General features: G+C 40.4%; 1 protein-coding gene across 2 annotated transcripts in view; it reads left to right on the top strand.

Moving 5' to 3' along the window:
* sltm (SAFB-like, transcription modulator) overlaps positions 1-16,279 on the top strand; it is a 77,656-nt gene that overhangs the window by 1,379 nt on the left and 59,998 nt on the right. For both annotated transcript variants that reach the window (XM_059952567.1, XM_059952566.1), the window contains exon 3: positions 8,484-8,548. In XM_059952567.1, the coding sequence (XP_059808550.1) occupies positions 8,484-8,548 (65 nt within the window). The remainder of the gene's footprint in view (positions 1-8,483; positions 8,549-16,279) is intronic.

Below are 16,279 nucleotides of genomic sequence, written 5' to 3'. Positions count from 1 at the left end.
CTATTTACATTAGGTTATCATTGTTATAGGTTTATTATTTATTATCCCTGAATACATTCAAGGAGAAATTTAAATGCTTTATCTTTGAAGAATTTTGATCAGTATGTTTACAAAGTTGTAAAATAGTATGTTTCAGCATTTTGACTCTAGTGGCAGAGAAGACTTGATATTTTGTTAGTAAAGGGTATTAATTGTTGAAGGAAGCTCACTGTCTGACACCAGCAAGCCGCATTATCTGCACATGGGATTGTGCTTTTGCATGCATTCAGGAAAACTTATATCCTGGTATTTGCACATCTTGCGTTGAACAATTTTGCCAGAGCATTGGCAGTTCTGTCCTTGGAGTTACATTTTCAGTTTGAAGTCATATATGTCACCATATATAACCTTGAGATTTGCATAATCAAAATATCCATGATACGTTTTGGAATCAATGAAAGATTGCACCCAACAGGACAGACAACAAACTGCAAAAGACAAACTCTGCAAATACAAAAGAAGAAAGAAAAATAAATAATAAATAAGCAATGAGTATCAGGTGAAGAGTCCTTGAAAATTAGTCTATAAGTTGTGGGAAGAGTACATTGCTGGGGCAAGTGAAGTTATCCTCATTGGTTTAAGAGCCTAATGGTTGAGGGGTAATAACAGTTCTAGAACATGGTGGTGTGGGTTCTGAGGCTCCTGTATCAGCTTCTTGATGACAGCAGCGAGAAGACGGCATGACCAGGGTGGTGAGGATCCTTGACAGAGGCTGCTTTCCCAGAATAATGCTCTGTGTAGATAAATGGATAAATACATGAGATGTGCTCAGTGGTAGGGAGGGATTTACCTGTGATGGACTGAACTATGTCACCTAGGGTTTTCAATTAAACGGCATTGGTGTTCTCATCACTAGGCAGTGATGCAACCAATCAGGATACCCTCCACCACACGTCTATAGAAATTTCTTAAAGTTTTAGGTGTCATGCCAAATCTTGAAAACTTCTAAGAAAGTAGAGGCGCTGTTGTGCTTTCTTCATAATAGCACTTGTGTGCTGGGACCAAGACAGATCCTCTGAAATGACAAAAATGAGGAACTGAGCTGACCTTCTTCACCTCTGATCTTCTGATAAGGACTGGCTCATGGACCTTTTTGATGTCATTGGGTTTGTGTCCAGTTTCTTGAGGTCACAACGAATTAGCTTAGTTGAAAACTATCTTCCAGGGGAATATGAAAATCAAGATCAACCATCTTTTTGGTGCTCTTATTGGGATATATTTTTGTGGTGAGATATGCAATATTGTCTACTGCTTGAAATTATGTGGTAGCGACACAAAAGTAGTACAGTGAAATAAAATCAGTTGTTAAAAATAGGATAGAAAACATGAAAGTAACTTTACATTTATTTCTTTGCATTGTTTTAAGATAATAGTTTTACAGTAGAGAATGAAAAGATAGAAAAACAATTACAAAAGTTTGGGCTCTTCCCTCAGTGGGACGAGAAAAAGACAACTTTGGGTGTAATACTGTATATGAAATACATGAGTTTTGATGTGTAACCAGTGCTGCATGTTTGAAAATAACTCCATAAGATACTGGCACAGAATTAGGTCATTTAACCTATTGAGCCTGCTCAGTCATTCAAACATGGCTAATACATTTTCCCTTCAAACTCCATTTCTGTAACCTTTGATGCCCTTACTAATCAAGAACATTTCAACCTCCTCTTTAAATGCATCCTCTGACTTGGTCTCTGCACCTGTCCAGCAATGAATTTCACAGATTCACCACCCTCTAAAGAAATTGCTTTTCAGCTCTTCTAAAGGGACATTCTTCCATTCTGAGGCTGTGCCCTTTTGTTCTTGAATCTTCCACTATTGGAAACTTTCTCTCCAAGTACACACTTATCTGGGCTTTTCAATATTTGGTAGGTTTTAATGAGACCCGTCCCCTTTCATTCTTCTGAACTCAAATGAATGCAGGCCCGGAGCCATCAAATGCTCTTCATATATTAACCCTTGCATTCTCAGGATTGTTCTAGTAAACCACTGGACCTTCTCCAATGTCAGCTCATTTCTTAAATACGGGGCTGTCTATTTTACCCCAAATAATGGTCTGACCAATGCCTTGTAAAACCTCAACATTACATCCTTGCTCTATATAGTCCTCTCAAAATAAATGCTAATGGTGCATTTGCCTTCCTTACTATTGACTCAACCTGCGAGTTAACCTTTAGGGAATTCTGGATTAGGACTCCAAATTTTGAATTGGGTCTCTGTTTAGAAAATAGTGTTTACCTTTATTCCTTTTAACAAAGGGCATGATGACCATACATTTCCTACAATGTATTCCATCTGCTACTTCCTTGTCCCTTCTCCTAATCTGAAAAGAATAGATTGCTTTGGATATGTATTTTCTGATTTGGTTAACCAATTGGATTTCCTCACCATGATGTTGAAGATTGTTGTAGGTTGAGATTGATCCAAAAGTGAATAGACGCATTGTCATGTGAATATCAGAATGGGACTTAAATTTTCTTAAGTTTAGAAGTGTCCATGTTTCATTCTACTACTTTGTGAAATTGTGGGAGCACTTAAGACTTTTGAGATTATTTGTCGTATCCTCAGATTTGTTGGTTATCCAACTTCAATAGTGCACATGTGAGGAGCATAAGACAATATTACAGGAACAGCCCCTTCACCCCACGATGTCTATGCCAATCATGACGCTAAATTAAAATAGATCTGCCTGTATATGATTCAGGTCCCTCCATTCCCTGTATTATCATGTGTCTTATGTAAAAACCTCAAGTCTCACAATCAGATTTGCTTCCCCTACTACCCTGGCATAAGTTCCAGGCAAATATGATTGTGATTTAAAACAAAATGGCTGACTTACCCTACCTATGTATCTCCTAATTTTATATACTTTTATCAGGTCTCACCTGCCCCCTCCCTCACTTCTGCCCCAGAGAGAACAACTCAAGTTTGTCCAATGTCTTTATAGCTCATACCCTCTAATCCATGCAGCATCGTGGTGGACAACATCTGAATTGATTTGAAGTGACTTTACTACTTACATCCTTCACACGAGGAATAAAAAAATTTACGTTACATCTCCGTTTAAATGTGCAATCTTTGTAATTTATAATAAACAGAATTGTCAATGTAATATAGACTTCTGTAAAGTTTTCTAGTGTTTCAGCTGACAAACCAAATCTCCTCAAACTCAAGTCATGAAGTATTGTATAGGTGCTGTCTTGCCAACTTTATAGCTGCATCAATATGTTGCGACCAGGTTAGGTCCTCTGAGATACAGACACCTAGAAACTTGTATTTGCTCACTCTTTTCACTTCTGTTCCCTCTGTTCCCTTGTCTTACCCTTTTGGAAGTCCACAAGGAGCTCTTTGGTCTAATGTTGAGTGCAAGGTTGTTACTGTGGCATCACTCAGCTAGCTGATATAGCTGTACATGGCAAATAAGTATCAAGTAATATTCTGTTAACTTGCCAGATAATGACCATCTCCAACCATGTGTCACTGATGTTCAGTGGTATTACTGGTGGAGAGTCACCCAGTAATTGCTATATTCTGAGGTTGCCATGAACTGGAAAATCGACTGCATCAATCGTATAATTTCTGTGACTTCAAGTGCTATCAAATGCTAGTTATCTTGCGGTGAGCTCCTCACCTGATGGCATTCTTTCTGTCATGCTCAGAGACCAAGTCCCTACGCTGTCAGCAGACACAATATGCAACTGTATTAATACTTGACAACATCAAGGACAAAGCAATATGTTTGATCAGCTCCCTATTCACCACCATAAACATGATATTCCCAATAACACCACCATATTGTGTACCATTTGCAAAATGCACTACTGTTACTAATCTAGGTTATTCCGACAGTTCCTCACAAAACTGAAAATCCTCGATGATAGCTGCAAGGAAATGTAAATATGTGCAGTTCCTCTCCCAAGTTATGCATCATGTTATATAATGCTGTTACTTGGTCTTAACCCTGGTCCTGCTTACCCAGCAGCATTTTGGCCTTGCTAGCAAAGCCAGCATCCTGGAAAATTGATAAAAAATTATGGTGGATCATATCTTGGTTTTGCTCATCTGCCTCCTCCACCCCCCACCCCCATAATCGTTAATTCCTCTACAGACCAAAAATTCTGTGTGTTTCTGTCTTGAATGTGTTTAGTTTCACTTAAACGTTTCTATGATAGGAGACTGCCATTGATTCTTCCTTGTCTTGTTTTAAATTGGCAATGCCTTCTTTTAAAACTGCTCCTTAGTTCTAGATTTCTCCAAATAGAAAATTGCTGTTACATTGTTAAGTCCCCTTGGACTGTTATATTTCAATAAAATTATCTTATTATTCCAATACTTCAGTGACTTTAGGTCTAACTAAATCTTTCCTATTGAGATGATCCTTCCATTCAGGCATCAATCCTGGTGACCCTTCTCTGAACTGCCTTCAAATAACTTCTGTGCCTTGTCAGTAAAAGATCAAACAATGGCACAATATTCCAAAATGGGACATAAGCAATGCCTTTAAAGGTGCAGAAAGACCTTTATTGCAATATATGTTGGTAATAAAATGCAACATTCTATTTAACTACCAAATTACTGTGTCTGCATACTACCTTAGAGTTTATTGTACAAGGACACCCAAATCCCTTTTTTCTTTTTATCTCTATCTGCTTAAGCAAGTCTCTGTTTTTCTTCTCCTGTGCCCAAAATGGATATCCATTTACTTTCCTAAATTATACACAACTTGCCTTTTTTTTTGGTTAATGCACTTGATCCTTGTGTAGAGCTGACAAGTTGCTTTCCAACAGAAAATCTAACTGCAGTCTCTTATAAGACCATAAGACATGGGAGTAAAATTAGGCCACTTGGCCTGTCATGTCTGCTCCACCATTCCATCATAGATAAATTGATTATCCCTCTCAACCCCATTCTCCTGCCTTTTCCCAGTAACTTTGGACATCCTGACTAATCAACCTCTGCTTTAAATGTACTCAATGACTTGGCCTCCACAACAATCCGTGGTAATGAATTCCACAGGTTTGCCACCCTCTGCTTAGATAAATATTTTCTCATCTCTATTCTAAATGGATGTTCCTCTATTCTGAGGTTGTACCCTTTGCTCCGAGTGTCTTCCACTATAGGAAACATTTTTCCACATCTGTTCTAACTAGGCTTTTCAATATTTGATAGGTTTCAATGAGAGCCCCCCCCCCCCCCCCAATACTTCTGAACTCCAGCAAGTACAGGCCCAGAACCATCTAATGATCCTCATATTAACCCTTTCATTCCCAAAATACTCATGAATCTCCTCTGGACCCTCTCCAATTGACAACACATCTTAGATTAGGGGCCCAAAATTGTTCACAGTGCACCAAGTATGGTCTGACCAATGCCTTATAAAGCTTCAGCATCACATTCTTGCTTATAAATTCTAACTCACTTATAATGAATGTTATAACATCCCATTTGCCTTCTTCACTACTGCTTCAACTTGCAGGATAACCTTTAGGAAATCCTGCACAAGGACTCCTGAGTCCCTTTGCACTTCTAATCTTTGAATTTTCTCTCTGTTCTGAAAATCATCTACACCTTTATTCATTAACTGAGATAATACTTACAATAGAGATTCGGCTGCCTGGTTGGTGCTGGAAATTGGTGTGCACGATCAAATGACTGCTCTGCTGTTGAACGTATTAGCTTTGTAAGTGGCCATACGAGTTGCTCCTTATTCACAAAATGGTTATGATTTTCAAACTTTAAAGATGTTCTCTCTTCCACATCAAATCCAGAAATTAACAAGTTATCAAATTGGATGTTATCAGTCGAGTGGTCAGATTTGCTTTGTTAATCCTGAACATTGGCAAAATATTTTAGTGCTGTAAAGTCCAACAGCATATAAAAAGCTTTTCAGTCCATTTAGTCGTATACTGGTCATCAAGTATTTATCAAAACTAATCCCATTTTCCAGTAATTGGTCCAGTTTGCAAAACTGCCCTTTATGATGTCAAATGGGTAATCTGACGTTATTATGACTGATGTATGAAATAATTATTTTTCTTAGTAAATTGCTTCGAATAACTTGTATGGCTAATGATCAGAGTTGTGACTGATAAATGATTTGAATTCTCTACTTGGAGAGGAAAGGATGCTGATTATTAATTCAGAAAATTTTGACAGCTTGGCAACGGTGAATTTTACAAACTTTAATTTTTTCTGTTATTCCACAGTTGGTCAGCTTTATTTTGAGTACCTTCCAGGGCTTTTCCCTATAATTGAGAAAACATGATAGAATGTGAACTTGCACTGCTTTTGATTAAATCAAAGAATCGGGCTGTTAATTTAAATTTCTTAACCAAACTATCTAATAGAAACAGTAATAGTGAATTCTCGTTAGGGAGTTGTAAGAAAAAAATAGTATCAGTGAAAATAATAATCTACTAATCTGCCACTCGATCAACATAAATGTATAAGAGAGAAAATCAGGTATGAGCTCAGTCTAGCCAGGAATATAAAAGGGGATAGCAAAAGCTTTTTTAGCTATGTGAAGAGAAAGAAGATAGTTAAGAATAATGTTGGCCCCTTGAAGAATGAATTGGGAGAAATTGTTATGGGAAACAGGGAAATGGCAACAGAATTTAATGTGTACTTTAGATCTGTCTTCACCAGGGAGGACACAAGCAATCTCCCAGATGTATGGATGGGCCAGGGTCATAAGATACCAGAGAAATTGAAACAGATTGACATTAGGAAAGAAACTGTGATGAGTGGACTGATATGACTGAAGGCTAATAAATCCCCGGGTCCAGATGGTCTGCATCCGAGGGTTCTAAAAGAGGTGGCTCAGGAAATTGCGGATGCATTGGTAATCATTTTCCAATGTTCCTTAGATTCAGGATCAGTTCCTGAAGATTGGAGAGTGTCTAATGTTATCCCACTTTTCAAGAAGGGAGGGAAGGAAAAAACAGAGAACTATCGCCCTTTAGCCTAACGTCAGTCGTGGGGAAGATGCTTGAGTCCTTTATTAAGGATGAAATAGTGGCATATCTTGATGGCAGTAATAGGATTAGGCCAAGCCAGCATGGATTTACCAAGGGCAAATCATGCTTGACTAATCTGTTGGAGTTTTTTGAGGGTGTAACAAGGATGTTAGACGAGGGTAAGCCAGTGGATGTAGTGTACCTAGGTTTTCAGAAGGCATTCGATAAGGTGCCACATAGGAGATTGGTGAGTAAAATCAGAGCTCATGGCACTGGGGGCAGGATTTCAACATGGATAGAAAACTGGTTGGCAGATAGAAAGCAAAGGGTAGCAGTGAATGGGTGTTTCTCGGACTGGCTGGAGGTGACTAGTGGGGTACCACAGGGCTCTGTATTGGGACCACAGCTCTTTACGATTTATGTCAACAATTTAGATGAGGTCATTGAAAACTATATCAGCAAGTTTGCTGACGATACTAAACTGGGTGGCAATGTGACATGTGAAGAGGATGTTAGGAGAATACAGGGAAACTTGGATAGGCTGGGTGAGTGGGCAGATACTTGGCAGATGTCATTCAATGCGAATAAATGTGAAGTTATCCACTTTGGAAGCAGGAACAAGAGGGCAGAGTATTGTCTGAACGGTGTAGAGTTAGGTAAGGGAGAAATGCAAAGAGACCTAGGAGTCCTAGTTCATCAGTCGATGAAGGTGAATGAGCAAGTGCAACAGGCAGTGAAGAGGGCAAATGGAATGTTGGCCTTTATTACAAGGGGAATTGAGTACAAGAGCAAGGATGTCCTTTTGCATTTGTCCAGGGCCCTGGTGAAACCACACCTGGAATATTGTGTACAGTTTTGGTCTCCAGGTTTAAGGAAGGACATTCTGGCAATTGAGGAAGTGCAGCGTAGATTCACTAGGTTGATTCCTGGGGTGGCAGGGCTGTCTTAAGCAGAGAGATTGGGCTTGTACACACTGGAATTGAGATTGAGAGGGGATCTGATTGAAACGTTTAAGATAATTAAAGGATTTGATAGGATTGAGGCAGGAAATATGTTCCAGATGTTGGGAGAGTCCAGTACCAGAGGGCATGGATTGAGAATAAGAGGTCAGTTATTTAAAAACAGAGTTGAGGAAAAACTTCTTCTCCCAGAGAGTTGTGGAGGTGTGGAATGCACTGCCTCGGAAGACGGTGGAGGCCAATTCTCTGGATGCTTTCAAGAAGGAGCTGGATAGATATCTGATGGATAGGGGAATCAAGGGATATGGGGACAAGGCAGGGACTGGGTATTGATAGTGAATGATCAGCCATGATCTCAGAATGGTGGTGCAGACTCGAGGGGCCGAATGGTCTACTTCACCTATTGTCTATTGTATACTAATGTAAAAGCAGTTGAATGAAGTTTTTAAATTGATAGTTTAGTCAGCAACTGAGAATATTTACTTCAGATGGACTTGCATTAGTTTGATTGCACTGTTTTATTTTTAAGGGAAGAAACAGGATACTGATGAAGCTGGTGGTGATGTCAGCACAGAAGAAGATGGCAATAGCAAGGTTCGTAAGAAGTTCACCTTTTTATGTGATTAAAATCTGAACCATGAAACCAGATATTTTTGATATTTATTCATGATTGAACTCCAGATACTATTTAATATAGAATATAAGTTGTTGGGCCCTGTCTGGCATTTAAATTGAGCCTAGTTCTGAGTTTTTTGTATTCATTGTATTTTGATATTCTTAACATTCAAAAGAATCTGTCGATGTCAGCTATAAATATTTTCAGTAACTGAACATACACAGCTCTGTGGTGTTTGAAGAAATGTTTTCCTCTTTTCAACCTCTTTCCTCCCCTTTTCCTGAGGCAGTACCCCTAGTTCTAGACAGCAACTAGAGGAAACTGTCTCACTGCATCCATCATGTCACTAGCTTTTAGTATTCAGCATATCTCAATGAGATAACCTCGTTTCTCTAAATGCAAGCTCATTTTAGCCAATTTTCCAGAATGTAGACCTGTCTCGTCCTTAGAAGCAATGAGTAAATCTATGCTTCACTGACTCAGAGACAAATGTAACCTCTTAACTACACAGAAAAACCCTATTAAATCTCTGCAATATTTTGTACTTCACTCCCTCCAGTAAAGACCATCATAGCTTGACATCCTATAAAAACACAAAATGCTGGCAGAACTCAGCAGGCCAGACAGCATCTATGGGAGGAGGTAGCGACAACGTTTCGGGCCGAAACCCTTCATCAGGAGTGAAGTAACATGGGATGGTCGGGGGGGGGGGGAGGGGGAATAAGACTATTCCTCCTTCCACCCTGTCTCCTGCAAAAATGCTATCCCTTTCTCTCAATTCCTCCGCCTCCACTGCATCTGCTCTCAGGATGAGGCCTTTCATTCTAGGACAAAGGAGATGTCTTCCTTTTTTAAAGAAAGGGGCTTCCTTTCGTCCACTATCAGCTCTGCCCTCCATCGCGTCTCCTGTATTTCACACACCTCTGCCCTCACCCCATCCCCCTGTCAGCCCACCAGGGATAGAGTCCCCCTGGTCCTCACCTATCACCCTACCAGCCTACAGATCCAACGTATAATCCTCCGTAACTTCCGCCACCTCCTACAGGATCCCATCACCAGCCACATCTTCCCCTCTCCCCCACTCTTGGCTTTCCGCAGGGATCGCTCCCTACGTGACTCCCTTGTCCGTTCATCCTCCCCACCGACCTCCCTCCAGGCACTCATACCTGCAAACGGAAGAAGTGCTACACCTGCCCCCACACTTCTTCCCTCATCACCATCTTAGGTCCCAGAGAGTCCTTTCAGGTGAGGCACCACTTCACCTGCGAGTCAACTGGGGTGATATACTGTATCTGGTGCTCCCAATGTGGCCATTTATACATTGGGGAGACCCGCCACAGACTGGGAGACTGTTTTGCGAACACCGGCGCTCAGTCCTCCAGCAGTGGCGGGATCTCCCTGTGGCCACACACTTCAATTTCACAGACCATTCCCACTCCGATATGTCTGTTCATGGCCTCCTCTACCGTCAAGATGAGGCCACACGCAGGTCGATGGAGCAATACCTTATCTCCTGCCTAGGTAACCTCCTTCCTGCCGGCATGAACATCCAATTCACTGACCTCCGTTGATACCCCTCCCCACCCCCACCCCATCCCTATCTATAATTTTAGTCTGGTTCTCTTTCTCTTTTCTCCCCTCACTATAATCTCCCCCCAGCCCTACTTTTCTTTCTCTTTTATTTCCCATAATTCTCCACCTTCCCCCTAGCCCATTTTCCTCCAGCCTATCACTCCCCCCACTTCTTAACCCCCCTCAACCATCCCTTGTTACTTCACTCCTGATGAAGGGTTTCGGCCCGAAACGTCGTCTACCTCCTCCAATAGATGCTGTCTGGCCTGCTGAGTTCTGCCAGCATTTTGTGTTTTTATTTATTTCCAGCATCTGCAGATTCACTGGTGATAGCTTGACATTCTGTTTGTTTCCTCTATCTTAATGTTTATTTTGTGTTTGATGCATTTGCTCACCAGATGTCTCTGTATTGCAGTGTTTGCTGTTGCTTTTCCAGTATTTTCAAATGTATTCTGTTAAGTTGTCAAACCATTTCATGTGAGCCATACATTTATTCTTGGTGTTAATTCTATCATGTATGCCATTATGGTTAAAATCATTTTACTTTATCCAACAGGTGTTTATATATGGTTTCTTGTGCAGGTTACTTAAGAACAAACCTGCAATTTTGCTAGACTCTTCGTAATCCTTTGGTTGTAAATCGAAATATCTACATTTAAGTATTGTTTATTGCAAATGTTTTTAAGGTATTGGTCAGCATTGTACTAAGAAGAACATGTTTTCCTGAGTTTTGTTTTCACTTAATATACTTAATGGGATATGTAGCAATGGTGACTGTAGAAGTGGTCATTTGACAAACAATTCTAGTTGACGAGAAAACGGGAAAAGTTGACTTGCCCACATTCCATCTTATTTTTATTTAATTGTGGCTAATTATGAAGTTAATGATCTAATAAGTTTAGAACTATGATGAAATTGTTTAGATTTTGTATGCTAGCTTGCTGTAAACTGAAATGAAGTTTTTTTGATTAGTATTGATTGGGACACTGTCAGAATAAAAGGGAGGTGTTACTGAATTACGTACATGATCAATCAGCATAACCAGAGACACCACACACCCCGGCCACTCCCTGGTTGACCCGCTGCCATCCAGCAAAAGGTTCAGGACACTAAAAGCCAGAACAAATAGACTGAGGAACAGCTTCTACCCCAGAGTTGTGGCCTACATCACACCACTCCCACAGAGCAATGACTGAAACTGTGAGCACACACATGCACACACAAGGACTCAAATACCTGCACTAATGGCACTTTGTGCATTACTATGATATTCTGGTGCTGCTGCAACTTATTTTCTGCTACTTATCTATTTAATACTGTTTTTCTATTACTGTCTTGTTTTTATCTACCGCTTTGTTTGATTGCCTGAGAGGAAGCCAAACAGAGCTTCATTGTACCTATGTGTAATGACAATAAAGATCATTCAGTGAAAACCATCTTGATGAGTATGTTCTGAGTTGGACTAAGTTGACAGAGTGACAGTGCAGAAATCCGATTACAATATCATAATATTTGCTTTATATGTGGGAAAGGGCAATAAGCAGTCTAGAGCAGGACTTAATTAGAGGAGGGCCAACTACAATGGGATGAGAGAGTAACAAGTGCAGAGAGACAGAGGGGTGTAAAATGAAGGTAGAAGCAAAAAGTAGTAAGGTGAAAAGTAAACGTGGCAGGCAGGCAAATCCAGGGCAAAAAGCAAAAAGAGCCACTTTTCAACATAATTGTATAAGGGCTAAGAGTGTTGTAAAAACAACCTATGTGTCAATGCGAGGAGCATTCGTAACAAGGTAGATGAATTGAATGTGCAGATAGTTATTAATGAATATGATATAGTTGGGATCACAGAGACATGGCTCCAGGGTGACCAAGGATGGGAGCTCAACATCCAGGGATATTCAGTATTCAGGAGGGATAGACAGGAAAGAAAAGGAGGTGGGGTAGCATTGCTGGTTAGAGAGGAGATTAAAGCAATAGAAAGGAAGGACATTAGCCTGGAGGATGTGGAATCGATATGGGGAGAGCTGCATAACACTAAGGGGCAGAAAACGCTGGTGGGAGTTGTGTTCAGTCCACCTAACAGTAGTAGTGAGGTTGGGGATGGCATTAAACAGGAAATTAGAAATGCATGCAATAAAGGAACAGTAGTTATAATGGGTGACTTCAATCTACATATAGTTTGGGTGAACCAAATTGGTAAGGGTGCTGAGGAAGAAGATTTCTTGGAATGTATGCGGAATGGTTTTCAGAACCAACTAGACAGCAGGCCATTCTAGATTGGATATTGAGCAATGAGGAAGGGTTAGTTAGCAATCTTGTCGTGTGAGGCCCCTTGGGTAAGAGTGAACATAATACGGTGGAATTCTTCATTAAGATGGAAAGTGACATAGTTAATTCAGAAACAAAGGTTCTGAACTTAAAGAAGGGTAACTTTGAAGGTATGAGCTGTGAATTAGCTAAGATAGACTGGCAAATGATACTTAAAGGGTTGACGGTGGATATGCAATGGCAAGCATTTAAAGATTGCATGGATGAACTACAACATTTGTTCATCCGAGTTTGGCAAAAGAATAAACCAGGGAAGGTAGTGCACCTGTGGCTGACAAGGGAAATTAGAGATAGTGTCAAGTCCAAAGAAGAAACATATAAATTACCAAAAAAAAGTGGCACACCTGAGGACTGGGAGATATTCAGAGACCAGCAGAGGAGGACAAAATGCTTAATTAGGAAAGGGAAAAAAGATTATGAGAGAAAGCTGGCAGGGAACATAAAAACTGACTGTAAAAGCTTTTATAGATACGTGAAAAGAAAAAGATTGGTCAAGACAAATGTAGGTCCCTTACAGTCAGAAACAGGTGAATTGATCATAGGGAACAAAGACATGGCAGACCAATTGAATAACTACTTTGGTTCTGTCTTCACTAAGGAGGACAGAAATAATCTTCCGGAAATAGTAAGGGACTGAGGGTCTAGTGAGATGGAGGAACTGAGGGAAATACATGTTAGTAGGGAAGTGGTGTTAGATAAATTGAAGGGATTAAAGGGAGATAAATCCCCAGGGCCAGATGGTCTGCATCCCAGAGTGCTTAAGGAAGTAGCCCAAGAAATAGTGGATGCATTAGTGATAACTTTTCAAAACTCCTTAGATTCTGGATTAGTTCCTGAGGATTGGAGGGTGGCTAATGTAACCCCACTTTTAAAAAAAAAGAGGGAGAGAGAAACCGGGGAAATTTTAGACCGGTGAGTCTGACATCGGTGGTGGGCAAAATGCTGGAGTTGGTTATCAAAGATGTGATAACAGCACATTTGGAAAGAGGTGAAATCGTCGGACAAAGTCAGCATGGATTTGTGAAAAGAAAATCATGTCTGATGAATCTTATAGAATTTTTTGAAGATGTAACTAGTAGAGTGGATAGGGGAGAGCCAGTGGATGTGGTATATTTAGATTTTCAAAAGGCTTTTGACAAGGTCCCACACAGGAGATTAGTGTGCAAGCTTAAAGCACACAGTATTGGGGGTATGGTATTGATGTGGATAGAGAATTGGTTGGCAGACAGGAAGCAAAGAGTGGGAGTAAACGGGATCTTTTCAGAATGGCAGGCAGTGACTAGTGGGGTACCGCAAGGCTCAATATTGGGACCCCAGTTGTTTACAATATATATTAATGATTTAGACAAGGGAATTAAATGCAGCATCTCCAAATTTGCGGATGACACGAAGCTGGGCAGCGGTGTTAGCTGTGAGGAGGATGCTAAGAGGATGCAGGGTGACTTGGATCGGTTAGGTGAGTGGGCAAATTCATGGCAGATGCAATTTAATGTGGATAAATGTGAGGTTATCCACTTTGGTTGCAAGAAGAAGAAAACATTATCTGAACGGTGGCCGATTAGGAAAAGGGGAGATGCAACGAGACCTGGGTGTTATTGTACACCAGTCATTGAAGGTGGGCATGCAGGTACAGCAGGCGGTGAAAAAGGCAAGTGGTATGTTGGCATTCATAGCAAAAGGATTTGAGTACAGGAGCAGGGAGGTTCTACTGCAGTTGTACAAGGCCTTGGTGAGACTGCACCTAGAATATTGTGTGCAGTTTTGGTCCCCTAATCTGAGGAAAGACATTCTTGCCATAGAGGGAGTACAGAGAAGGTTCTCCAGATTGATTCCTGGGATGGCAGGACTTTCATATGAAGAAAGATTGGATCACTTGAATTTAGAAGATTGAGGGGGGATCTTATTGAAACGTATAAAATTCTAAAGGGATTGGACAGGCTAGATGCAGGAAGATTGTTTCCGATGTTGGGGAAGTCCAGAATGAGGGATCATAGTTTAAGGATCAAGGGGAAGCCTTCTTCGCGCAGAGTTGTGAATCTGTGGAATTCTCTGCCACAGGAAACAGTTGAGGCCGGTTCATTGGCTATATTTAAGAGGAAGTTAGATATGGCCCTTGTGGCTAAAGGGACCAGGAGGCATGGAGAGAAAGCAGGTACAGGGTTCTGAGTTGGATGATCAGCCATAATCATACTGAATGGCGGTGCAGGCTTGAGGGGCCGAATGGCCTACTCCTGCACCTATTTTCTATGTTTCTATGTTAACTGGACTACGTGAACTACAATGAAGATTTACAAGCAAACTGTAAGTAACATTGGAAGACTTTGAGCAGTTTGGTTGAATGATATTTGCATTTAACTTTTCTTCAGATTTGCAGCAGGTGCCCATTTGGCCATCAAGTTTATGCTGGCTCTGAATATGTTGGCATCAGTCTCATTCCCTCACTGATAACCTTCTTTCTCTAATTTATGTTTTATCAACCATATTAAAAGTTTCAATATTTAGATATGCTGCTAAAGCTTTCTAATTTTTAATGAAAATTATTCTCCAGATTGATATGAAATGTGGGAAAGCTATCATAGTTTAGTGTAGAGTTACTGAATGCATGAACAATTTTGAACTGTAAGTGTATGTTCCATTGGACTTCTGGTGTGGTAATGGATGTTACCTAGATGGTCTTTGTGAGTGTATTCAAATATGTTTGATTCTTAAGATTTTAATAAAAAAGAGGTTGTACAGAACTGCTAGCCATTTGACTTCATTGAAAGTTGGGAGGTGTGAGAGTAGTTAAAGAAATCTAATTCTGATGATAATTGGAAATTTGGAAGTTGGTGAACAGAAGGGATTAGAATGAGCCATGGGCCAGAATATGGGAAATGGAAAGTAAGTACAAATAAATTATGTGATTGGCAAAGTATGGGACTGTTTACTTGAGCTCAAAGATAAACCTATATATTGTCCACTGAGAGGAGAGTAAGATTGAATTCTTAGAATATTGTAGTTCAAGCATCTTGGAATATTAAGTGTTGATTCAATTGAGCATAAAAGATTTGAACATTATTTTGCTTAAGATGCCAGAAATTTAAATGAGGTGACGGGGAAGCAGATGAAAAGCGATCTTCGATTGCGTGTTGTGTAATAATTCAGATCTTATAGGGAAGATTAATGTAAAGGAACCCTTAGGAGGCAGTGGTCATAATATGACTGAATTCATACTGCAGTTTGATAGGGAGAAGCATAAGTCACATGCTCCAGTGGAACAAAGGAAATTACAGAGGCATGAGAGAGGAGCTTTCCCAGGGGATACTGGCGAGGATGATGGCAGAGCAAAGATGGCTGAAGTTTCTGGGATATATATGTCCTGCAAAGGATGAAGTTATCAAATGGCAGGGGTCGGCAAGCATGGCTGTCCAGGGAAGTTAAGAACTGCATAAAAGCCAAGGAAAGGGCATGTGAGGTAGCAAAAGTGAGTGGGAAGTTGGATGATTGGGAATCTTTGAAAATCCAACAAAAGGCAACTAAAAAAGCTATAAAAAGGGAAAAGATGAAGTATGAAGGCAAACCAATGATATAACGCAAGATACCAAAGGTTTTTCAATTATGTAAAGAGTAGAAGGAAGGTGAGAGTTGATATTGGACCATTGGAAAATGATGGTGGTGAGGTAGTAATGTGGGACAAAGAAATGGCAGATGAACTTAACGGGTACTTTATATCAGTCTTCACTGTGGAACACACTAGCAGTGTGCCAGAGGTGCATGAGTGTCAGGGTGCAGGCATGGGTGCCATTGCAATTACAAAGGAAAAGTGCTAGGCA

This window comes from Hypanus sabinus, chromosome 28 (assembly GCF_030144855.1).
Source record: "Hypanus sabinus isolate sHypSab1 chromosome 28, sHypSab1.hap1, whole genome shotgun sequence".
Lineage (NCBI taxonomy): Eukaryota > Metazoa > Chordata > Chondrichthyes > Myliobatiformes > Dasyatidae > Hypanus > Hypanus sabinus.
This window is presented reverse-complemented; position numbering and strand designations above follow the sequence as displayed.